General features: G+C 51.8%; 1 protein-coding gene across 2 annotated transcripts; it reads left to right on the top strand.

Moving 5' to 3' along the window:
• The first annotated feature begins 268 nt into the window (after positions 1-268).
• SLC27A1 (solute carrier family 27 member 1) lies at positions 269-22,029 on the top strand. Of its 2 annotated transcripts, none has more exons than XM_066270162.1 (13): positions 269-469; positions 3,689-3,856; positions 10,629-11,023; positions 11,157-11,318; positions 11,418-11,487; positions 12,365-12,456; positions 12,528-12,637; positions 15,603-15,812; positions 16,914-17,040; positions 17,129-17,266; positions 17,337-17,501; positions 17,858-18,004; positions 19,682-22,029. In XM_066270162.1, exons 2-13 carry the CDS (start codon positions 3,690-3,692, stop codon positions 19,837-19,839), a joined length of 1,941 nt encoding a protein of 646 aa, XP_066126259.1. In that variant the 5' UTR covers positions 269-469; position 3,689; the 3' UTR covers positions 19,840-22,029. The 2 variants fall into 2 exon arrangements, with proteins under 2 accessions (XP_066126259.1, XP_066126249.1); XM_066270152.1 differs by having other exon boundaries at positions 269-487.
• The last annotated feature ends 1,815 nt before the right edge of the window (positions 22,030-23,844 follow it).

Here is a 23,844-nt window from a genome sequence, read left to right as displayed (position 1 = left end):
TCAAGAAAGTAGTGGGCCAATGGTTGGCTCTGGGCCTTTCCTCCTGATCTGTCTCCTCAGTTCCCATTTCACCCACTCTGGAAGCCCAGCAGGAACCAATGATAGCATGGGCGGTAGGGGGTGGAGGAGGGTGGGTGCCTGCCAAGCCTTGTCCTCCAGATGGCTCTGGAAGCAGGCCCAGGCTGCCTCCCAAGAAATGCACTGGGAAGGTCGGCCAAATAAGGACGAAAACAAGCAGGGGTGGGGTGGGCAGGAGGGCTGGGGAAGGGGAGCTTGGAGGGAGGGATAGGATAGAGGCCCTCATGGGAACTGTGCAGCAAAGCAGGGCCCAGGAGTCTGCAAAAACAGAGCCCTTCAGAGGGTCCACCAGCTCAGGCTAGTTTTGGGGTTTTCTGTCTTGGACTGGTTGCCTCTGCCTGCCTCCTGCCTGAGCTTCTGGGAGCCCATGAGGGAACAGCCAAGACTGAAGGTCTGTGAGCAGCTCCAGGTCAGCCATGGAACAGGATGGTGGGCAGCCAGGTCAATGCTGGCCCCACCTGATCTAGAGGGTGCTTTAGGGTCTCTGAGTGAGCATTTAGGACCTTGGGGTGCCAATAGAGGACTCCTGTGGTAGGGTGGGGACCTGGTGTGGATTTTGTTCTCTCTGGGCTCCTGGGATGTTACAGTGCTATTTAACTGACAAGATTTTGGGGTACAGATTTACATTTGTCAAGTTCTTGTAATATATACTGCTCATAAAAATTAGGGAAAATTTTATCTCTTCATATTCCTTTTGAAATATCCCCTAATTTTTGTGAACAGTATATCTTTCAGACTAAGGTGGGATTTGGACTTAGATACTTCTGAGGCCCTGGTGTCAATTTTTAAAAAGTCCAAACCTGCACCAATTTTCATGAATTTTTAAGAGACAAACTGAAGACAATTGCCAGGAAGCAAAATCTTAAGGAATTGAGAAAATGCCCCGGAAAATGGCAGCTTTACTACTTATTATATACATTGGAATCAACGGGGAAGATATAAAGGGGTTACATGAAATCCATTGGATATAGATTACGTACAGAGGTGGAAGAGGAGGTAGGAGTGGGGGAATCTCTGGGCTTGGGTAAAAATAAAAGGAATAGACATACTTACAAAGATGAATATAGGATAGTTAACAGCTAACAACATAATAATGATAACAATGAAGGGATTTTTGGTCTCTGCTCAGGTGCAGTGGTTGTGCTTTGATATTCCAAAGGTAGGTTATCTTAGATGCAAAAAAGACAACAGGCCCTGGCCGGTTGGCTCAGCAGTAGAGCGTCGGCCTGGCGTGCGGGGGACCCGGGTTCGATTCCCGGCCAGGGCACATAGGAGAAGTGCCCATTTGCTTCTCCACCCCCCCCTCCTTCCTCTCTGTCTCTCTCTTCCCCTCCCACAGCCAAGGCTCCATTGGAGCAAAGATGGCCCGGGCGCTGGGGATGGCTCCTTGGCCTCTGCCCCAGGCGCTAGAGTTGCTCTGGTCAGGGCAGAGCGACACCCCGGAGGGGCAGAGCATCGCCCCCTGGTGGGCAGAGCATCGCCCCTGCCGGGTGGATCCCAGTCGGGCACATGCGGGAGTCTGTCTGACTGTTTCTCTCTGTTTCCAGCTTCAGAAAAATACAAAAAATAAAAATTAAAAAATTAAAAATAGGCCCTGGCCGGTTGGCTCAGCGGTAGAGCGTCGGCCTAGCGTGCGGAGGACCCGGGTTCGATTCCCGGCCAGGGCACACAGGAGAAGCGCCCATTTGCTTCTCCACTCCTCCGCCGCGCTTTCCTCTCTGTCTCTCTCTTCCCCTCCCGCAGCCAAGGCTCCATTGGAGTAAAGATGGCCCAGGCGCTGGGCATGGCTCTGTGGCCTCTGCCTCAGGCGCTAGAGTGGCTCTGGTCGCAACATGGCGACGCCCAGGATGGGCAGAGCATCGCCCCCTGGTGGGCAGAGCTTCGCCCCTGGTGGGCGTGCCGGCTGGATCCCGGTCGGGCGCATGCGGGAGTCTGTCTGACTGTCTCTCCCTGTTTCCAGCTTCAGAAAAATACAAAAAATAAAAATTAAAAAATTAAAAATAGACAACAGATAGGCTCAGTTAAGGTGAAGATTGACCCTTGTTAGGGAAAAAATACTGCCATAGGATGTGACTACCTGCCACTAATTGCTTTTAGTTAGAAAGTTATGTGGTAACTGTAGGTATGTAAAGCTGCTTGTGAGATTTAATATGTGGCCCTTTTTTTGTGTGTGTGTATTTTTTTTTCCGAAGTTGGAAACGGGGAGTCAGTCAGACAGACTCCCGCATGCGCCCGACCAGGATCCACTGGGCATGCCCACCAGGGGGCGATGCTCTGCCCATCTGGGGCATTGCTTGCAGCAACCAGAGCCATTCTAGCGCCTGAGGCAGAGGCCACATAGCCATCCTCAGCGCCCCGGCCAACTTTGCTCCAATGGAGCCTTGGCTGCAAGAGGGAAAGAGAGAGACAGAGAAGAAAGAGGGGGGGGGAGTGGTGGAGAAGCAGGTGGGTGCTTCTCCTGTGTGCCCTGGCCGGGAATTGAACCCGGGACTCCTGCACACGCCAGGCCGACGCTCTACCACTGAGCCAACCGGCCAGGGCCTATGTGGCCCTTTTTTGTCCGCTGTGAGTTTAGTACTTCCAAAGCTCCTGAAATGTGTGTTTAAGATCGAAGAGGCTTTGGGGCTTATATTTGGGGCAAGCTTAGGCAATAGTCCTGCACCCGTAGGCCCCAACTGTGAACCGGGATTTTCCAGGTCCCTAGGGTAGGAATCCTGGATGGCAGCAGGCCTGGGCCTAGAGCACCCAGAGGCTACGCACGTGTTTCCTAAATGCAGGGCGTGAGTCTGAAGAGGTTTGGTTGCTATGGAGACAGCGGGCGGCTTCCCGGGGCCGTTCTAGCCCCTAGTTCTCGTTAGCCGTCGATTCTCTCGCCCGGGGGCTCTCCATGGTTGTGGCCTCCGGAAGGGGGCGGACCTCAGCTGTGCGACTATGTGGCCTTTAGCCAAACAGGTCGGAAGAGGATCTTTGGATGGGCCTGGGCTACGGCAGTGGGGCGGAGCCTAGGGCGCTATAGGTGGGCTGGAGTGAGTCTCGGAGGGTGGTGACAAGGCCAAAGCCTGAGGGCGGGGTCGGTGACCGGGGATGGAACCTGAGTCTGGAATTCAGGTCAGCTCCGGGAAAGAGAGTGGAGTCTGGTTCAGAGTGGGCAGTGCGGGACTTACGCTCGTGGGCGGGGCCAAAGGCCTGGTGCTGGGGCGGGGCCCAATGAGTGGCAGGTTAGTAGAGGCGGGACCAGCGGGAAAACCCAGAATTTGTTGCCTGATCGGCTTAAGAATTGGAAGTGCGGATTTGTCCTGGCACCCAGCGCAGAGGCTAAGTCATGGCGTGTGAGCGAGGCCTGGTTGAAGTACTGGGGAGGCCTGGGTCTGTGGTGTGGACAAGACGGAGCCCCGGTCCGTGGGCGGAGTCTAGCAGGGACGTGTCCAATCGCAGACATAGGGGCGGAGTCTGGTTCGGAGCTGAAGGGCCTGAGGTGGGGGCGGGGTCAGGCTCTAAGTGGACATCCTGGGCTCGCCCTTGGGGGCGGGACCGACCCTTGGGGTGGGGCCTGCCTGGCCGTGGGGCGGGACCCGAGCGGCCAGCAGCCTCAGGCTCTCCGCCTCCACAGGATGCGTGCTCCTGGTGCGGGCTCGGCCTCCGTGACTTCGCTGGTCCTGCTGTGGCTGCTGGGGCTGCCGTGGACCTGGAGCGCAGCGGCGGCCCTCTGCGTGTACGTGGGCGGCGGCGGCTGGCGTTTCCTGCGCATCGTCTGCAAGACAGCGAGGCGGGACCTGTTGTGAGTGCAACCCCGGCCTGGTCCCCGGCCGTGTTCCCTGCGGGCGAACAGAAGAGGGCTGCAAGAGTGGCGCGCGCGCGTGTGTGCGTGTGTGGGTGTGTGGTGGGGAGCCTAGGGAGGGAGGGTTTAGGTCCTAGGAGTGGGGCTTGGGTGAGGCCGGAGCTAGGTGCTCTGCAGGGGCCTCAAAAGAGTGACGGGTTGGGGACTAAGGGGACTTGCAGGGGACGGCTTGAGGGTCTCTGGAGGGACATGGGTCTTTGGGGCTGTCCAGACTGACCAGACACTTTGGATCTATTTGCAGCTCTTGGGGGAGGAATGAAAGGGCTTCTTGGGGTATCTGTAAAGGACTTTTAAGGTCTTTGAAGGATGTGTGCTTCCTCTCGGCCATTTACAGGTTTCTCTTTTGCCAAGTCAAGTGCTTCTTGAGAGTTTGAAGTCTGTGCCGGACTTTAGGGGTTGTTCGGGTCTGTGGAGAGGTTGCTGTTTATTCCTAGGCTTGTTTGGTGGTCTCTGGAGACTGGGACTTCTGGGGAGAGAGATTCTGGTGTCATTCATGTACAGGCATCCTTGATAGGTCACTAGGGGGGTCTTTGAGGGGGCTTGCTGAAAGGAGCTGTTAGGGTCTTCCAGGGGTGAAATAGGAATTGCTGAAGGTTCCCATCAGAGAAAATCTCAGTAGCAGCCCCCATGTGAGTACATGCTGTAGGTCTTTCAGACTTGATGCCTTCACAGGTACCCTCTCCTCTTGGGAATGTGGGACGCCCATATGGAGCCTGTGGCCCTGGCTTCCACTGAATTGCACACAACAGGGGCATGGCTGGCAGGCCCCCCCTGCCTCTTTTTGCTTGTCAAGGCACCAGCTCTACCCTATGGACATGGTGGTATCTGTGCCTGGTCCCGTCTTCCCTGGGGATAGGACAGGAGCTGGGTCAACACTGAATCCCTGACACTGGGCTTGACAAACTTTTCCGTAGGAGGCAGCCTTGAAAATGGCCCCCGTCTTGGTCTTCATGCTCTTATCACATCCCTTCCCTTTGAGTGTTGGTTGGACCTAGTGACTCACTTCTAAAGAGTGGAACATAGCAGAAGTAATGAGATATTACTTCTTAGATTAGGTAATAAAAAAGACTGTGGCTCTGTCTTGGGTGCCCTCTCTTGGGTCACTCCCTCTGGCAGAAGCTGGCTGCCATATGTGAGGCAGCCCCTTGGAGAGGCCTACATAAATGAATTTGGAAGTGAATTCTTTCCCAGTAAAACCTTGAAATGAACAGAACCCCAGCTGTTCTCACCTTGATTGTAGCCTCATAAGAGACCCCAAGACAGAACCCCCCTGCTAAGCCACTCCTGGATTCCTGATGTACAGGAACTATGAGATAATGATTATTGTTTCCAGTGGTAATTTTGGGGTAACTTGTTATGCAGCTATAACTAACTAATGCAGTTTGTGTAGTCTTCTCATGTAGCAGGCCTTGTTCTCTTTTTTTTTTTTTTTTTTTTTTTTACAGAGACAGAGAGTCAGAGAGAGGGATAGACAGACAGGAACGGAGAGAGATGAGAAGCATCAATCATCACTTTTTCGTTGCAACACCTTAGTTGTTCATTGATTGCTTTCTCATATGTGTCTTGACCCTAGGGCTACAGCAGACCAAGTAACCCCTTGCTCGAGCCAGCGACCTTGGGTCCAAGCTGGTGAACTTTGCTCAAACCAGATGAGCCCGCGCTCAAGCTGGCAACCTTGGGGTCTCAAACCTGGGTTCTCCACATCCCAGTCTGACGCTCTATCCACTGTACCACTGCCTGGTCAGGGGCAGGCCTTGTTCTAATGCTCTCTCTTAGCTCTGTAAGGAAGGAATGCTTATGAACCCCATTTTACAGATGATGAACAAAGGCAGTGAGGTGAGTACATTTGCCCTGGACAACACAGCCAGGGAGGAACAGGGCTTCAGAGTCCATGTTTTTAGCTGCTGTGCTGTGCTGGAGTGGTGGGGTGGTGGGAACTGTATTTAGATTCTGGATTCAAGAAATATTTAAGCACCCTGTCCCAGTTCTCCCAACTCATCCTGTAATTGTGGAGTGAAACCTGACCACATTTAACCTTGTTGGTATCTTGTTGCCCTGGTAAAAACCAAAAGGGGATATAAGGAGCAGAGGGGTGAAAAGAGTCCTTGGGAAGGACCCAGAGGCAGAGAGTGGCCTCTTTGTCTTCAGGGTGGGGATGGTGTGGGCTGCTGCCCAGGCATGTGACTGGAGTGGAGCTTTGGCATCCAGTGCCTGCCTGTGTGGGCGTGCTTCAGAGAGCCCTGGGGGCTAGAACAGGAGACTGGTGAAAGTCCGAGGGTATTGGGGCCCTACCATGGGTGCTCAAGAAACTTGAGTGTGACCAGCACAGCCCAGTTCCTGTTTCTTGCAGTGTTGTCTATGGATGGTGAGCCTCCGTGCAGAGGCTGCTTCCTGTAGTTCCCAACCTTGCTGATGGCCCTCCCCCATGGGATTTTTTTCCCCTCAAGGAACTTTTTTTTTTTTTTAGTAATAAAGACAGTAAGACAGAGAGAGGGACAGATAGGGACAGACAGACAGGAAGGGAGAGAGATGAGAAGCATCAGATCTTCGTTGCAGCAACTTAGTTGTTCATTGATTGCTCTCTCATATGTGCCTTGACGGGGGGGGGGGGGGGGCGGGGAGTGGGGGGGGGCTACAGCTGAGCCAGTGACCCGTTACTTAAACCAGCGACCTTGGGCTTCAAGCAGCAATCTTTGGGCTCAAGCTAGCAGTGATGGGGTTATGTCTGTGATCCCACGCTCAAGCCAGCGACTCCGCACTCCAGCTGGTGAGCCCACACTCAAGCTGGTGACCTCAGGGTTTCCAGCCTGGGTCCTCTGCATCCCAGGCCAACACTCTATCCACTGCGCCACCACCTGGTCAGGCTCAAGGAGTGTTTTGGGTGCTCTATCAAGGAAGCTCCAAGAGGAGAGCTAGCCACACAGTAGGTGCTCAGATGTGTTGTTGATTGCCATCAGCTGGCAGTGAGTACCTTGGTGGCTGAAAGCTGGTAGTTAGTAGCTTGTTGACTAGAGTCAGTGTGTCTAGCTGGACCTTGGCTCTGCCCCCTATTGGCCTTGGATTGTCACCTTGAGTCCCAGTTCCTTCATCTGTAAGGATGAAGGAACATTGGTATGCATTAGTCTTTGTACAATGCCTCTCCTTCAAGAAGCATGAATTGAGCACCTGTTATGTGTACCATGGGCACTTGGCCTGCCTTTCTGGCTAGCCTGAGGAGGAGCTTAGGGACCCTTCTCCAGGGCCTGGTTCTTGGTTATTCTGTCCCTGACTCTCTGTAAACACGGGCATGTTAATTTACCTCTATGAGAGCTCTCAACTCATTCATCAACTGACAAATGGGGATCTTAGGACCTTACTTTTGAAGGTAGCCATAAAGTTAGCACAGTGCTCAGCACATAGCAGGTGCTCAATAAACAGAGTCTGCTTATCTTAGCTACTGTATTTATTAGTTGAATGGATAAGCCATGAGGATCTGACCAGGCAAATGGATGTTTAAACAGCTAACTTTTAATATTTTACATCAGTGGTAGTCAACCTGGTCCCTACCGCCCACTAGCGGGCATTCCAGCTTTCATGGTGGGCGGTAGCAGAGCAACCAAAGTATAAATAAAAAATAGGTTTAACTATAGTAAGTTGTTTTATAAAGATTTATTCTGCCAAACAGTGAAAATCCAACATAAAGTACTTGGTAAGTAATTATTATTATATGCTTTAACTTGCTGTAACTCTGTTTTATAAATTTTATAAAGTAAAGTTACTTCCCTACTTTATAAATCACCATTACTGTGGAACCGGTGGGTGGTTAGAAAATTTTACTACTAACAGAGATACAAAAGTGGACGGCAGGTATAAAAAGGTTGACTAACCCTGTTTTACATCCTTACTTAGTCTTTTTAGTAGCTAATATATAACATGTGGTACGAAATATGAATACTCTAGAGGGGTGTGCAGTCTTCTCTTTACTGCCTTGAGCCCTGCAGTTTCCCTCCTCAGTATATCTTTTCCAAGATATGGTTAGGGATCTATGCAGATCTTGTCTTGTTCTCTGTGCCTACAAATGCTCACATTCTCCATCCTTTTCCTCGCCAGTTGCTCTCTTTCTTCTTTCATTTGTAATTTTTACTTCTAGCCCACTAGTTTAAGTGGCAGCTGCCTGCCCCATCCTCCATCCTCATTTTCCCTTCTTTGCCCAGAATGACTCTCACCTCTTGTGTGAAACTGACCGAATCTGGGCCCGTATGGGGAGATCTGTGCTGTGATGGGGAAGCAGGGGCTACAGTGCAAGGGCTGACCTCTGGAAGGCTTCCTGGTGAGGGCGGTGAGGATATTGGGAGGAGCCCAGTGAATGGGCAGGTGTGCTGGCAGGTAGCATGTGTGTTGAATCTGGGGTTCAATTACATGGACCACAGAATCCTGGTCCCTTCCCAGGAGCATCTGGAGAGGGTCCTAGGGGCCCCCAGGGTAAACAGTGTGATACAAGCAGGAAAACTCGTGTCATCAGAACCCTGAACCTTGTTTTTAAAAACTGCAAGTGCCAGCAGGCCTGTACATACGCTCCTCTAACAGACCTGCCTGCCCACCGAGAACTTTGTCTCCCTCCACCTCCCTCTTGCCTGATTCCCACCACACTGCCCTCTGCTCTAGTTCTCAAATGTGCCTTATTCCCCAGGCCCATTCCTTTCCCAGGGCTGTGCCCCCAGCTTTACCCATGTCCTCTCTTTTTCACCTTGCCAGGCCCTGTTCAAAATTCACTTACCTGGCCCTGGCCGGTTGGCTCAGCGGTAGAGCGTCGGCCTGGCGTGCAAGAGTCCCGGGTTTGATTCCCGGCTAGGGCACACAGGAGAGGCGCCTATTTGCTTTTCCACCCCTCCCCCTCTCCTTCCTCTCTGTCTCTCTCTTCCCCTCCCGCAGCGAGGCTCCATTGGAGCAAAGATGGCCCAGGCTCTGGGGATGGCTCTGTGGCCTCTGCCTCAGGCGCTAGAATGGCTCTGGACACAACAGAGCGACGCCCCAGAGGGGCAAAGCATCGCCCCCTGGTGGGCATGCCAGGTGGATCCTGGTCGGACGCATGCGGGAGTCTGTCTGACTGCCTCCCCGTTCCCAGCTTCGGAAAAATGAGAAAAAAAAAAATTCACCTACCTGCCTCTGTCCAGGGCCACTACACCCCTACTTCAGTCCACACAACTCTGGCTGCATCACCTGTCAGGGCCTTGTCGTCAGCCAGCACTTCCCTCATACTTGTTCATGCATGAGGAGGGGTCCTCTCTCCTGGAAGTACTATGAGCCCCTGACAGTTGGAGCCGAAAACAGTACCTAGTACATAATAGGCACTTGTACACAGCAGCTGCCTGCTAAGTGAAGGAGGAAGGGAATGAATGAGGGAATGAATGAATGAATGAATGAAAGTACTGAGGTCTGCTCTGAACATGTTGAATCCAAGGATGTAAGGAAGCCATTGCAAGGAATAATGGCAAGGAAAAGAGGCATGGTGGAAACAGTGAGGGTTCAAAGAATGGATTTGATAAGGAATTTGACAGTAAAGCAGGTGGGACATGATGGACAGATGAGGCCTTAGGGGTGGTATAGTTGAGACTATGCCTGTAGTGTTCAGGGCAGAGCAAGCTGCTGTAACAAACAGGCCCCAATTGTCAGTGGCTTAACCAGTTAATTCCAGGTTACTTCTCAGAGCCAGAGACTCTGGGCAGCGGGGCAGGGAGCCACATAAAACCAGGGGAACTACTCATTTCTCAAGTTGCCACACCAGGAAATTCTGGATTTTTAGGTTTTTTTACCTAAAGCAATTTTGTTTACTTAAAATAAGAAAAGTTTATCTCTCCCTCATCTGACAGCCTGCTGTACTTGGTGGCTGCTTACCTCCACACAGTCATTCAGGGCCTTGGTCACTTCTGTTTGGGGTCCTCGGGCCTCTGATCCCCTCAATCCCCTCATACCCACTAGCAGGTTGGGAAGGGGGAATGAGACACACCTGCTTCAGATGCTCATTGAATTTCAGCCCCTATGCCCAACAGGTCTCTTGGCCCCACCTGGGATGGAGGCCGCCGCTCTCCAGCCACCTGTGCCTAGTGCCGTCAAGTGATGCAGGGGTAGAGCAGCTGCCTAGCACATGGCTGGATCTGAGGCCTGGTTGGAGCAAGTGGAACATGAGGAGTCCAGGCTGGAGGTGGTGGGGAGTTAGGGTGCTTGATACAGCCCAGGGGAGAGAAACAAAGTTAGCACTAGGGCCTGTCCTGTGGTGGTGCAGTGGATAGGGTGTCAACCTAGAAGGCCAAGGTCACCAGTCCAAGACCTGGGGCTTGCATGGTCAAGGCACATATGAGAAGCAACTGCGAGTGGATGCTTCCTGCTGCTCCCTCCCTCCTGCCCTTCTCTTTCTTTCTCTCCTCTCGAAAATCAATAAATAAAATCTTAAAAAAAAAAAAAAGATAGAAGTAGGCCTCAGCTCCCTCAGGGTCACTGAGCAAGCTGTGTGGAAGAAGACGGTAAGAATCCGCTTCTTTTTGGGCTGGTTGGTAAATGGACCTTAGTCCCCAAGAGACCTACCAACCAAAGGGTACTTTTGAACCCTCATCGATCTTGGGGGCATAGGGACCTTTTCCTCCACTTTCTCTAGATGTGGACACAAGCTTAGGGGAGTCTCCTGGGGTCCTGGCCAGGTACCCAGTAACACTGTCCTCTCCATCCCTCCACCCAGCGGCCTCTCTGTGCTGATCCGAGTGCGCCTGGAGCTGTGGTGGCACCAGCGTGCCTGCCACAGCATTCCAGGGATCTTCCAGGCAGTGGCGCGGCAGCAGCCTGACCGGCTTGCCCTGGTGGATGCAGGCAGCGGTACGTGCTGGACCTTCGCGCAGCTGGACACCTACTCCAATGCTGTGGCCAATGTCTTCTCTCAGCTAGGCCTAGTGCCAGGTGATGTGGTGGCCATCTTCATGGAGGGCCGACCAGAGTTCGTGGGACTGTGGCTGGGCCTGGCCAAGGCAGGTGTGGAAGCTGCTCTGCTCAATGTCAACCTGCGGCGTGAGCCCCTCACTTTTTGCCTGAGTACCTCTGGTGCCAAGGCTCTCATCTTTGGAGGAGAGTTGGCAGCCGGTGAGGCTGGGTGCGGGTAGGACATTGTCGTGGACGGGGGCCTGGGGCTGCTCAGGGTAGGGTGACAGTGCATCCCAGACCTTGGGAGGGACCTGCCCGTCCTTGACCATGACACATTTGTTTCGGGCTGCAGTGGTGGCTGAGGTGAGTGGACAGCTGGGGAAGAGTCTGCTCAAGTTCTGCTCTGGAGACTTGGGTCCTGAGGGCATCTGGCCAGACACCCACCTCCTTGACCCACTGTTGAAGGAGGCATCCATTGCTCCCCTGGCCCAGTCCCCTGGCAAGGGCATGAATGGTGAGTCCAGAATGGGACCTCTCTCTCCCTCCGGTACCCACCCTATCCCTTCATTCCACCTGCCCAGCACCCAGTTCTCAACACCCTCATCTCCTGCAGATCGACTCTTCTATATCTATACATCGGGGACCACAGGGCTACCCAAGGCTGCCATTGTTGTGCACAGCAGGTGAGGGACTGATGGCATTGCCCCCAATCCAGAGGATGATTCAGGCCATCTATAGCTTGACTCCAAGACCAGCTCACGTTGGGGTCTGTGGGCATCTCGCTCCCAATCCCATAAAACTCGCGGTCCATCCCAGGATGTAGTGCTGCCCTCTCCCTGGTTCTTTGGGGTTCCTCGTTGCCCCTCCTCTTCCCCATGTCCAGTCTATCAGTAGGGCTTGTCTTCTCAATTTTTCCACACACCCCCTACTTCATCTGACCTGCCCCCACCCTCCTTTGTCCTTCTGCTCCTCCCGTTCCTGCCCCTGAAGGCTCTGCTTCCCTCAGCAGCCACAGGAGATTTAAAATCCGAATTCAGACCTCCCTGTTCCAAACCTCCATGTACCCACCTTGGCCTTCACAATAAAACCCCCATTATTTTGTGTGGCCCTGCCACTTCTCTGATGTCATTTTCTTCCTTTCCATGCCTTGCTCACTGTCTCCTCAGCATCTCACCTTTCCTCACACTGGCCAGGCTCCTCCGGCCTCAGGGACTTAACACGTGCCATGTCCACTGCCTGGACACCCTTCTTGAGCTTGCCCCCTCAACTCCTTGCCAGGTCTCAGCTGGTGGATCACCTCCCCAGACGGGATCCCGACCCTCCCTGGCGGTGTTACCTTTAGCCCTTCTTTGTTCCTTCACCTTGTATAGCCTTCAGGGCACATAGCACCATGGACAGCTCTTTATATGCTGCGGGTGCCTCTCCTGCCAGCCTGTAAGTCCCCTGGAGCTGGGCTGGCTAAGCCTGGGTCCCTGCTGTATCCTCAGTTCCCAGCACATTCCCCTATTCCCATACCCTGGGGGGATGTAGGTCCCAGCCCTGTACTCCCTGCCTCCACAGGTACTACCGCATCGCAGCTTTCGGCCACCACGCTTACAGCATGCAGGCTGCAGATGTACTCTACGACTGCTTACCTCTGTATCACTCCGCAGGTAAGATGGCATAACTTGGGCGGGGATAGGGCACGGGACTGGGGTCACCTCACCAAGCTTGCCCTCTGCAGGGAACATCATGGGTGTGGGGCAGTGCCTCATCTACGGGCTGACCGTTGTCCTCCGCAAGAAGTTTTCAGCCAGCCGCTTTTGGGATGACTGCGTCAAATACAACTGCACGGTCAGGCCTCGCCCTCCCATATGTCCTCCATAATGGCACCTCCCACTCTCACCCCTTCTCTAGGGCTCCTAGATGGGGACAGAGGAGGAGCCATTGTTTCTTGAGCAGTGCTTTGTCTCCAGCCTAGGTCTAAATCTTCCACATGTAACTCATTGGGTCCTTATAATTGCTTGGGAGTGGGCAAAGTCATCACACCCATTTTGCAGATGTGGAAACTGAGGCTTGTAATGCAATAGCAGTTGGGCCCAGGTTGTGTGAACTCCCTAAGGCTCTGCCTCCCTGTTTCTTGCCCCACCCCCACCCCCAGCCACCCCCCCTTCGGTCTTCCCTGAAGGTGTCTGCATGGAAATAAGACCAGTGGGTATAGTCACCACCCTGAGCTGTTTAAGGCCACAAGGCATGGAGTGGCTGTTCCTGACAGCAGGCAGGACTAAGACACATCCTTTCCTCTCCTTTCCCCTCCTCAGTGGAGGATTTCAGCACTGTGAAGGGGTGGAAATACAGGTACTACCTTTCTCTAAGAAGGAGGGGAAGGTGGGGAGAGAATGGGACTGGCACGTTGGCAGGTGCCACCCCACTATGGACAGGTGGGGCCCAGAGAGGTTCAGCCACTTGCCCAAGTCACACAACTAGGCAGGCCAGGTGGGCCCAGAGAGGTTCAGCTATTTGCCCAAGTCACACAGCTAGGCAGGCCAGGGGATCTGGCCAGGGCATCCTTGGGGACTCGTTGGGGCAATGATTGTGATCCTCTCTGCTTTTGTAGGGTTACATTCTGCTTGGAGGGAGGTCTTGGGGAAAATAGCTAATCTGTATCTTGAAATGCAGACAGTTTGGATTTTTAACTTAATTATCAAGTTGTAAATACATATAAATGTGGACAGGAAAGTAGAGGGGATTCCTGAACACCTGTCACTCTCTCCAGGGGCCATCACCTTCCTCCTCTACCCCAACCCACATTCTGTGTTGATGTGAAGCCACCCAGACAGAAGCATGCTTCCTGCATAGATGTTTCAGTAAAACCCCTAAAAGATGTTTTCTTTTTTAATTGAGGTGAAATTCACAAAACATAAAAATAGCATTTTATTTATTTATTTATTTTAAATTTATTTATTCAGTTTAGAGAAGAGAAACAGAAAGATGGAGAGAGAGAAAGAGAGAGAGAGAATGGGGGAGGGGCAGGAAGCATCAACTTCCATATGTGCCTTGACTGGGCAAGCCCAGGGTTTTGAACCGGCGACCTCAGTGTTAGCCATTTTATTTATTTATTTATTTATTTTTACAGGGACAGAGAGAGGGATAGATAGGGACAGACAGACAGGAAGGGAGAGAGATGAGAAACATCAATCATCAGTTTTTCGTTGCGACACCTTAGTTGTTCATTGATTGCTTTCTCATATGTGCCTTGACCATGGGGCTGCAGCAGACTGAGTAACCCCTTGCTCGAGCCAGTGACCTTGGGTCCAAGCTGGTGAGCTTTGCTCAAGCCAGATGAGCCCACGCTCAAGCTGGCGACCTTGGGGTCTTGAACCTCGGTCCTTCCGCATCCCAGTTCGATGCTCTATCCACTGCACCACCGCCTGGTCAGGCTAAAATTAGCCATTTTAAAGTGACATCTAGTACATTCACAGTGTTGTGTAACCACCACCTCTATCTAGTTCTAGAACATTTTTATCACCCTAAAAAGAAAAACTGTCCCCATTAGCAGTCACTCCCCATCCCCCTCCCTCAGCCCCTGGCAACCACTAATCTTCTTTCTGTTTCTGTGGATTTGCCTGTTCTGGAAATTTTCTGTAAATGGCATCATATACTGTGTGGCGGTTTGTGTCCAGTGAGGACTGGTTTTAAAACAAAAGACTTAAAAACAGTTTCAAAGAGATATCTATATACCCATGTTCATAGCAGCATTATTCACAATAGCTAAAACATGGAAGCAGTCCAGATGTCCTTCAGTGGGTGAATGGAGAAGCAGAGATGTGGTCCATCCACACAATAGAATATTATTCAGCTATAAAAAAGAAGGAAATTCTGACACATGTTACAATGTGGATAAACTTTCAGGACATTATGCTAAGTGAGTAAGCCAGACACAAAGGGACAAATACTGTGTGATTCCGCTTTCATGAAATCCATAGAGTAGTCAGATTCAGAGAGAAAGAAAATAGAATTGTGGGTGCCAGGGGTAGGGTGTAGAAGGCTGGGGGAGGGTGATGAGTTAGTGTTTAATGGGGACAAAGTTTTAGTTTGGGAAGATGAGAAAGTTCTGGAGATGGATGGTGGGATGATTATTCAACAATGTGAATGAGCTTACTGCCACTGAACGGTTCATTTAAAAATGGTTAAGATGTGCCTTTGTCTCTCCACACCCACTGGGCTGTGTACAGTTGGTGTACAAAATCACCCTGTAGCAGTGATGTCATATTGGGGAACAGGGTGGAGGGGCTGTCCCAGGTTGATGACCCAGGCTGATGATCAGCTCCCAGCTCCTGTACAGGTATGCCCTGCAAGGGGCATCGATGAGCAGATGATTTGGAGGGCAGTTGGGTGGGGTACAGTCCTCTGTGGTTCAGAGAGGCAGTGTCCCATCCTAGGGGTGGGCTGGTGGGCAGCCTGGGCTCAGCTGGCCAGGCTCTGGGGGACAGAGTAGGGCACATGGCCTCTGGGCTGAGGTTGCCTTTTGGGGTGTCAATGCCGAGGCTCACTTTCCTGGCCTCGCTGCAGCTCACGAGGTGTACCCAGGAAGCGGCATGGAGATACAGGGACTGCAGAAGGGCATGGGGGAAACCAGATGCCTCCACTCCTCCCAGGCCCCTTTTGAGGACCTTTTGAGGACTGAGCTGTTTCTCCACAGTCATTAATCTTAGGGCTGTTTTGTTCTAGGCCCTGGGTTAGGGTGGGGGAGTATCCTGGAGTATCAGGATACCCTCTGACCTGCATGGCCACCCACCTTGCTTTCCCTTTCTCCCAGGTGGTCCAATATATCGGGGAGATCTGTCGCTACCTGTTGAAGCAGCCAGTGCACCAGGCCGAGGGGCAGCACCGTGTGCGTCTGGCCGTGGGCAATGGGCTACGGCCAGCCATATGGGAGGAGTTCGCCGAGCGCTTCCATGTGCGTCAGATCGGGGAGTTCTACGGAGCCACTGAGTGCAACTGCAGCATCGCCAACATGGATGGGAAGGTAGGTGTGGCAGAGAGCTTGGCACAAATTGGGTTTTGGGGATCACTGTGGCTCTGGAGCACAAGGGCTGTATAGAGGAGAAGGAGCTTCTGGGACTCCCTTTCCCTGACTACCTCCCCACACAGGGACGCTGTTCTAGCACACACAGTCATATAACTCACCCCTGAGTTCAAGTCCATGGAATGGTTGTATGCGCTTTTATGAGCCTCAGTTTCTACTTGGAGAGGTGGCAGGGAGAGTAGTGCTCAGGGGCACCAAGGGAGGAGGTTGCTGAGCTAATCCCCGCTTCCTGGACAAATCTCTTAGGCTCCTTGGGCCTCAATTTTTTTCTTCTGTAAAAGGGGTTAACAGTTTATTGGGTGTGTTCAACTCACCCAACATTATAAACTCAGCACAGCCCCCGCCCGCAGCTCTGTGCAAACATGCTTTTATGATTAGCAATTACTTTCTTTCTGTCCTTGCCAAACACCCACTCTCCATTTCTCAGCCTCCTCCTCTCCAAGGCCAGGAACAGATGAGAATAATAAGAAAGTAACAGCCAGTCAGGAATTCTTTTCTGTCTGTCTCACTGGCTGCTGGGGCCCTAGCACCTCACCTGAGAACAAGGTCTGGCCCACAGCGTGCATGTATATTGAGTGGACATCGCTGGGGCTACTGTGGCCATACCAGTGCAATTTGCTGCTGTAAACATACCCAACAGTGTATAGCAGCACAAAACCATTAGCCAGGCATTTCTGCTCATAGGACTGAAATAGGCAGTGTAACATGCTGTGGGTAGTGGGCAGAAGCTCAGCCAGTGCCTCCACATGGCTCCAGGGTCACTCTGTATGCCTACTTCTGCCAGTATAGAGGGCTGTATGGACCTGGAAGTGGCAGCAGGCCAGCAGGTCTTCTCATGATATTGTAAGGGGGACTGACAAGGTGGGAGGAGGAGTCCTAGGGGATAAAATACCCGCTTTCTTCAGATCACCCAAGGTCATAGAGCTGGGGTGACACTGGTGGGTGCTATTCCAGGCTGTGAGGCAGGAGAGGCAACTTGTCCTGGGGGAGGACACTGTGTCACCCTGGGGCTCCTTGTCAACTCAGTTCCCCTTATCCCAGGTGGGTTCCTGTGGCTTCAACAGCTGCATCCTGCCCCACGTGTACCCCATCCGGCTAGTGAAGGTCAATGAGGACACCATGGAACTACTGCGGGATGCCCAGGGTCTCTGTATGCCATGCCAGGCTGGTGAGTGGGGCCCTCACCCAGTATCTTGGGACCTGGGGTCCCCACCCCGTTCCCTCTTTGTGCAGCCTGAGCATGGCCTTCTCCCCAGGGGAGCCCGGCCTCCTTGTGGGCCAGATCAACCAGCAGGATCCACTGCGTCGTTTTGATGGCTACATAAGCGACAGCGCCACCAGCAAGAAGATTGCCCACAACGTCTTCTGCAAGGGCGACAGTGCTTACCTCTCAGGTGCGCACACCCTGGGGCTGGCTGTGGGGATGGTGGCTGCTATCTCACCTGCCCCTCCCTCCTCTGCCAGGTGATGTGCTGGTGATGGATGAGCTGGGCTACATGTACTTCCGGGACCGCAGTGGGGACACCTTCCGCTGGCGTGGGGAGAACGTCTCTACCACTGAGGTGGAGGGTGTACTGAGCCGCTTGCTGGGCCAGACAGATGTGGCTGTGTATGGGGTGCCTGTGCCAGGCAAGTTGGGACTGTGGGGGTGGCCCTAGGTTACTGTGGCCCCAGAAGAACCCAGCTAGGAGGAGCTTTGAGTTACATGTGCCCTTGGACAGTGCACATCCTAGGCAATTGCATACAACAGCCTGGGTGGGTACCACTGGACCTGAAATCACCCTTCATATGCAGTTTGAGCCTGTTTCCTCATCAGAAAAACGGGATCATGAAAGTGACTCTGGCTCACGATTGCCGAAGATAGCAGGAACTCACTAAAATGTTTTCTGCTTTGGCCAGTGTTAGCCCAGGGGCTGCTGTTTGAGGGTGTAACTGGTCCTATGGTGGGCGAGATATGGTGTTCTCAACTGAGCCTCTGTCTATAGGAGTAGAAGGCAAAGCAGGCATGGCAGCCATTGCGGACCCCCACGGCCAACTGAGCCCCAATGCACTGTACCAGGAGCTACAGAAGGTGTTAGCACCTTATGCCCGGCCCATTTTCCTGCGTCTCCTGCCCCAGGTGGACACTACAGGTTCGATGCCCATCCCCCACTGTCTCCACCCCCTTATTTGTCCTGCTTCAGGCCTCCAGGCTAAGTCTGACATAATGGTCATAGTCAGCTGGTGCTATGTGCTTGTGCAGGACTCTTCTCGTTTTATTTACATATTTATTTCTACTCCTCACTTCCAACCTCACTACTTGGAGAGGTGGCAGGGAGGATGTCACTAGACATCCTGCAGTGTTTAGTATGTTTCTTCATTTTCTGCATTTTTCTGATGACTAGGAAAATTGAACAAATTGTCTCCCACTTCTGATCTTTTTCAGATCCTTTGCCCATCATTATATTGCCTTACTCTCTTTTCCTTTTTGATTTGTGGGAGTTCCTTGTAATGGTCTCGATGTTAATTCCTTAGCAATTTCAGATAGTAGGTCTCTTCTATTTGGGAGTCTGTTAACTTTGTCCACTAGCCTTTGTTGAAGAGACAGACCCTTAATTTTGACATATACCTACCCTTGGAAAAAATCTTATGGTTAGTGCTTTTGAATTTTTGTTCCAAAAAAAATAACCAAAAAAACCACCATCCCAACTCTAGAGCATACATATATCTTTCCTTGCTTTTAATTTTTTTAAAATTTACTCATTGATTTTAGAGAGGGAGGAAGGGAGAGAGTAAGAGAGAGAAGCATTGATTTGTTGTTCCACTTGTTTATGCATTTATGAGTGGATTCTTATATGTGCCCTGACTGGGATGGAACCTGCAACCTTGGAGTTATTGGGATGACACTGCTAGGGCTTCCATTACTTTTTTTAATTTTAATTTTTTTCTTTTCCAAGTGAAAGAAGGGGAGATAGAGAGACAGACTCCCACATGTGCCTTGACTGGGAACCACCCAGTAACCCCTGTCTTGGGCTGATGCTCTGCCCATCTGGGGTCATGCTCTCAGCCAAGCTATTTTTAGTGTCTGAGGGAGCCATCCTCAGTGCCCAGAGCTGATGTGCTCATACCAATCAAGCTATGGCTACGGGAAGGAGAGAGAGGGAAGAAGGGAGGGAGGGGGAGGGGTGGAGAAGCTGATGGTCGCTTCTCCTGTGTGCCCTGACTGGGAATTGAACCTGGGACATCCACATGGCAGGCTGATGCTCTACCACTGAGCCAACCAGCCAGGGCCTTCTCTTACTTTTTAACCCTAACCATTTCACAAAACCCTTCTTTAATCCTCCACTGCAGGGAGTGCAAACTTCCCTTTAAAGTCTGAATAGTAAATATCACTCTCTGCCCCAGCAACTCAGGTCTGCCTTTTATTACAAAAGCAGTCTAGACACTGTGTAAGTGAATGGATTTGTGCCAATAAAACTTGATTTAGAAAAACAGGTGGTGGGCTGAATTTGACCTTTGGGCTTTAAGTTGTTAACCCCTGACCTATTGTGTGACAGACTGCCTCAGTCTCTTGGGGGGTGGACAGGTAACAAGGCAGGGAGTACACAGAGTTTCAGGCTGTGATGGGGTGGTTGGGGCAGGGGGGTCTTCCTTGAAGGAGGGGGCATAGAAATGTGAACTGAATGACAAGGGGAAATTGGGTAGAATGTTCTTGGCTGAGGGGAGGGAATATGCAGAAGCCTGGAGGCACAGGAAATGATGGTGAGTTGGGGGCTCCTGAAAGCCCCCTGCCTAGTCCACACCCCCTACCTCCACCTGCATCCCCACAGGCACCTTTAAGATCCAGAAGACACGCCTGCAGCATGAAGGCTTTGACCCAGGCCAGATCTCAGACCGGCTCTTCTTCCTGGACCTGAAGCAGGGACACTACCTACCCCTGGACCAGGGTGTCTACACTCAAATCTGCTCTGGTGCCTTCTCCCTCTGAAGCTCCTCCTTGCTGGCCAGGCCCCTCAAGCGAGGCTGGCTGGAGCCATACAGTTCTGCCCTGTTCTGGGGCCAAGGAACTGGACCCCAGGAAGAGTGCGAGTCACTCCCCTACCCTCATTCTCTTCTGCCTGGTCTCCTGAGATCTCTCCTTGCCCCTCTCTGCTTGTCCTCTGCTTCTGTGTCTGTGTATCCTTCTCTCTGCTTCCTGGCCTGGGGTTCCCTGCTATCCCCATCTGCCCTTACCTAACTTTCCTCTTTTCCTTCATCTCCCTTTTCTCCTCCCTGTTCTGCGAAGTGCATGCAGAGCTGACATTTCCTGAGAACTGCGGCTTGCTTGGGGCATCCATTTCTTATCCCCACTGGGTCTTAGACTCAGAGTGGAGCCTTTCCACTTCCCTCTCAGCTGTGCCTTAAGGAGTCCATCCAGCCCAGGCCTTCTAAGGGTGCTGGGTTCCAGGATGTTGTAGCCCTGTGTGAAATCTAGGCAGGCCTGTTGTCCCACCTGCCAAATGGAGGAGCCAGGGGTGGTCTGCCTGCCCCACCCTGTGCAGGAGGCATCAGCAAGGGACCTCTAGGTCAGCTGGAAATCACTCATAGGTCAGGCCATTTGCCTTTTGCACTTCCCATTCCTGGTGGGTCTCCCCTGCTTTGCCTGCCTTTCCCAATGCCCTAGAAGCTTCCAGAAGTGACTGGGACCATTTGGATGTTGCCTCTACCCAAATGTCCCTGTTTAGGCATCTCCATGGAGCTCTGCTGGGGAGACCCTGAAGACTGCTGGGTGGCTGCTTGGCCCACTACTCAGAGGCTCACCTGGCAGAGACCTCTTTAATGTCTCATCCAGTGCGTCTGCTGTCTCATGGGAGTGGCAGCGTGGATTGGGAGGGAGGTCTGCCATTGGTGGCATTTGAGATGGCCACAGGGGTTCAAGTCATTGAATGTCCACACTGGCCTTGCTAGTGACAGCGTGGACCCTGTGTTGGTGGTGACATCCTAGATAATCCAGCTAGGATGGCTCAGATATCCCCATTGCCTTCCTTGGTGGCTCATCCCATACTGCTCTTGGGACTGGCCACTGCCTGCCCGTCAATTTCTCCAACAACACCATCCAGCACCTAGAACAAACAGTAGGGCCAATAGCGTATGACCCTTCATTGTTAGAATGGGCCTTTTCAAACACCAAGGTTTTGTTTCCTAGTTGAATTTAAGAAATAAATATGCAGAATATCCAGTGCCTAATGGGAGCCCAGTCATTCACTGCCTTTCCTTATGTGGCATAGAACACTTTCTCAAAAGATAGGATCCTCACTGGGACAATGCTCCACCAGACACAAGCAAGGCAAACTCTGCCTTTTGTTGCCCTCTATTGCCTGTTCACCTGCCAGGCTTCTGAGGGGAGGGGAACTCAAGTAAGCATTCTTACCACTTCCCTGTAGCCTCTGGGGCCTCACAAATCCCTCTACTGGCCTCAGTGATCCTGGGGCAGGGTTGGCCAATTTGTCTGTGGGGCCCAACAGCTGCCCAGGATGGCCCAGAACAGAGAGAATCTTGGCATGTCTTGCTGCTCTGGGAAGGGCGCCCCTCTGTGTATGGGGCCAAGAAGTGTGGCTGTAGCTCTGGGTGACTGAGCTGGAATTTTAACCCAGGACACTGAACTCCAGTCTAAACTCTCAACTTCTACCTTTTGCTGTCCCCCCCTCCAGTATTAGTGTCTGTCTCATCTTGTCTCCACCTCAGAGGACAGAGGAAGAAGGGTTTGTGATGGCACACTGGCTGGGATGGGGCACTGAAGGATGATTCTGGTGGTGTATCCAGGGATGGACAAAGCCTTGGCTGGATAAACCATAAATAAGTGGGGTAGGTCCTTGGACACCCACAGTTGGCAAAGAGAGAGGCCCAGTGAGGGTGGGAGAAGGTTCTACTGCTGGTGAGCATGGAGTACCCCTGGGGTACTGATAAGCAAGTGCATTCTGGATGACATCCTTTCGGACATCACAGCCACTTCCATACGTGTCTTCATGGTCCCCTTGTTCAGATGAGGAAATGAGCACAGGAAGATTAAAGTCATTGTCAGGGGACATGTCAAGAAAGTGACCCAATGGGGACTTTAGAGTTCCCAAAGCCTGTGACTAGCAGCAAAAATAAAAGAAGTTCCCTCTGAGATGGCAATAAAATAACCCTGATAATAGGATTGGGCTCTGTTGTTGGTATTAAACTTTTCCATTGATTTGAGAGAGAGAGAAGCATCAACTCATTTCACTTAGTTACATTTAGTTGTGCACCAATTTGTTGCTTTTCATATGTGCCCTATCCCCTCAACCACCCAGTAGGGTTTCTACGCTGCTCACAAAAATTAGAGGATATGCCAAAGTGATTATGAAGTGATAAAATATCTAATTTTTGTGAACAGTATATTATTGATTTTAGAAAAGAAGGGAGACAAAAATATCAATCTATTTCTTCATGTACCCTGCTCAGGGATGGAACCAGCAACCTTTGCACATTGAGAAGGTGAATTCTCAACAGAGCCATTTGGCCAGGGCTGTTTTCTTGTTTGTTTTGTTTTAATAAGACTTTATTAGCCTGACCAGGCAGTGGCACAGTGGATAGAGCATCGGAATGGGATGTGGAGGACCCAGGTTCGAGACCTTGAGGTCGCCAGCTTGAGCACGGGCTCATCTGGTTTGAGCAAAGCTCACCAGCTTGGACCCAAGGTTGCTGGCTCGAGCAAGGGGTTACTCGGTCTGCTGTAGCCCCACGGTCAAGGCACATGTGAGAAAGCAATCAATGAACAACTAAGGCAGGGGTAGTCAACCTTTTTATACCTACTGCCCACTTTTGTATCTCTGTTAGTAGTAAAATTTTCTAACTGCCCACCGGTTCCACAGTAATGGTGATTTATAAAGTAGGGGAGTAACTTTATAAAATTTATAAAGCAGAGTTACAGCAAGTTAAAGCATATAATAATTACCAAGTACTTTATGTCAGATTTTCGCTAAGTTTGGCAGAATAAATCTTTATAAAAAACTTACTATAGTTAAATCTATTTTTTTATTTATACTTTGGTTGCTCTGCTACCGCCCACCATGAAAGCTGGAATGCCCACTAGGTGGGTGGTAGGGACCATTTTGACTACCACTGAACTAAGGTGTCGCAAAGAAAAACTAATGATTGATGCTTCTCATCTTTCTCTGTTCCTGTCTGTCTGTCCCTATCTATCCCTCTCTCTGACTCTGTCTCTGTAAAAACAAAACAAAAAAACTTTATTAGAGCCCTGGCCGGTTGGCTCAGTGGTAGAGCGTCGGCCTAGCGTGCGGAGGACCCGGGTTCGATTCCCGGCCAGGGCACACAGGAGAAGCGCCCATTTGCTTCTCCACCCCTCCGCCGCTCTTTCCTCTCTGTCTCTCTCTTACCCTCCCGCAGCCAAGGCTCCATTGGAGCAAAGATGGCCCGGGCGCTGGGGATGGCTCTGTGGCCTCTGCCTCAGGCGCTAGAGTGGCTCTGGTCGCAATATGGCGACGCCCAGGATGGGCAGAGCCTCGCCCCTGGTGGGCGTGCCGGGTGGATCCCGGTCGGGCGCATGCGGGAGTCTGACTGTCTCTCCCTGTTTCCAGCTTCAGAAAAATGGAAAAAAAAAAAAAAACTTTATTAGAGCAGTTTTTGTTTTACAGAAAAATGAGTGGAAAGCACAGAGTTCTTAAGTTTGTTCTGTGTTGTAAGTTAAGTGCATAATCACATGAACCAACTCTTATATTATAAAGAATAGTTTCTTCTAGCTTGACTTGTAGTGGTGTAGTGGATCAAGCGTCGACTTGGAATGTTGAGGTCGCGGTTCAAAACCCTGGGTTTGGCCCTGGCCGGTTGGCGCAGCGGTAGAGCATCGGCCTGGCATGCGGGGGACCCGGGTTCAATTCCCGGCCAGGGCACATAGGAGAAGCGCCCATTTGCTTCTCCATCCCCCCTCCTTCCTCTCTGTCTCTCTCTTCCCCTACCGCAGCCAGGGCTC

The sequence above is a fragment of the Saccopteryx bilineata genome, chromosome 1, assembly GCF_036850765.1.
Source record: "Saccopteryx bilineata isolate mSacBil1 chromosome 1, mSacBil1_pri_phased_curated, whole genome shotgun sequence".
In the NCBI taxonomy this organism is placed as follows: Eukaryota; Metazoa; Chordata; class Mammalia; order Chiroptera; family Emballonuridae; genus Saccopteryx; species Saccopteryx bilineata.
This window is presented reverse-complemented; position numbering and strand designations above follow the sequence as displayed.

Excerpts from the sequence above, each read along its gene's own strand:
- SLC27A1 (XM_066270162.1), top strand. The coding sequence starts at position 3,690 with ATGCGTGCTCCTGGTGCGGGCTCGGCCTCCGTGACTTCGCTGGTCCTG. Across the intron at positions 12,457-12,527 it reads ACCTCTGTATCACTCCGCAG|GGAACATCATGGGTGTGGGG; the intron begins GTAAGATGGCAT and ends TGCCCTCTGCAG. Across the intron at positions 17,041-17,128 it reads CTGTATGCCATGCCAGGCTG|GGGAGCCCGGCCTCCTTGTG; the intron begins GTGAGTGGGGCC and ends CCTTCTCCCCAG.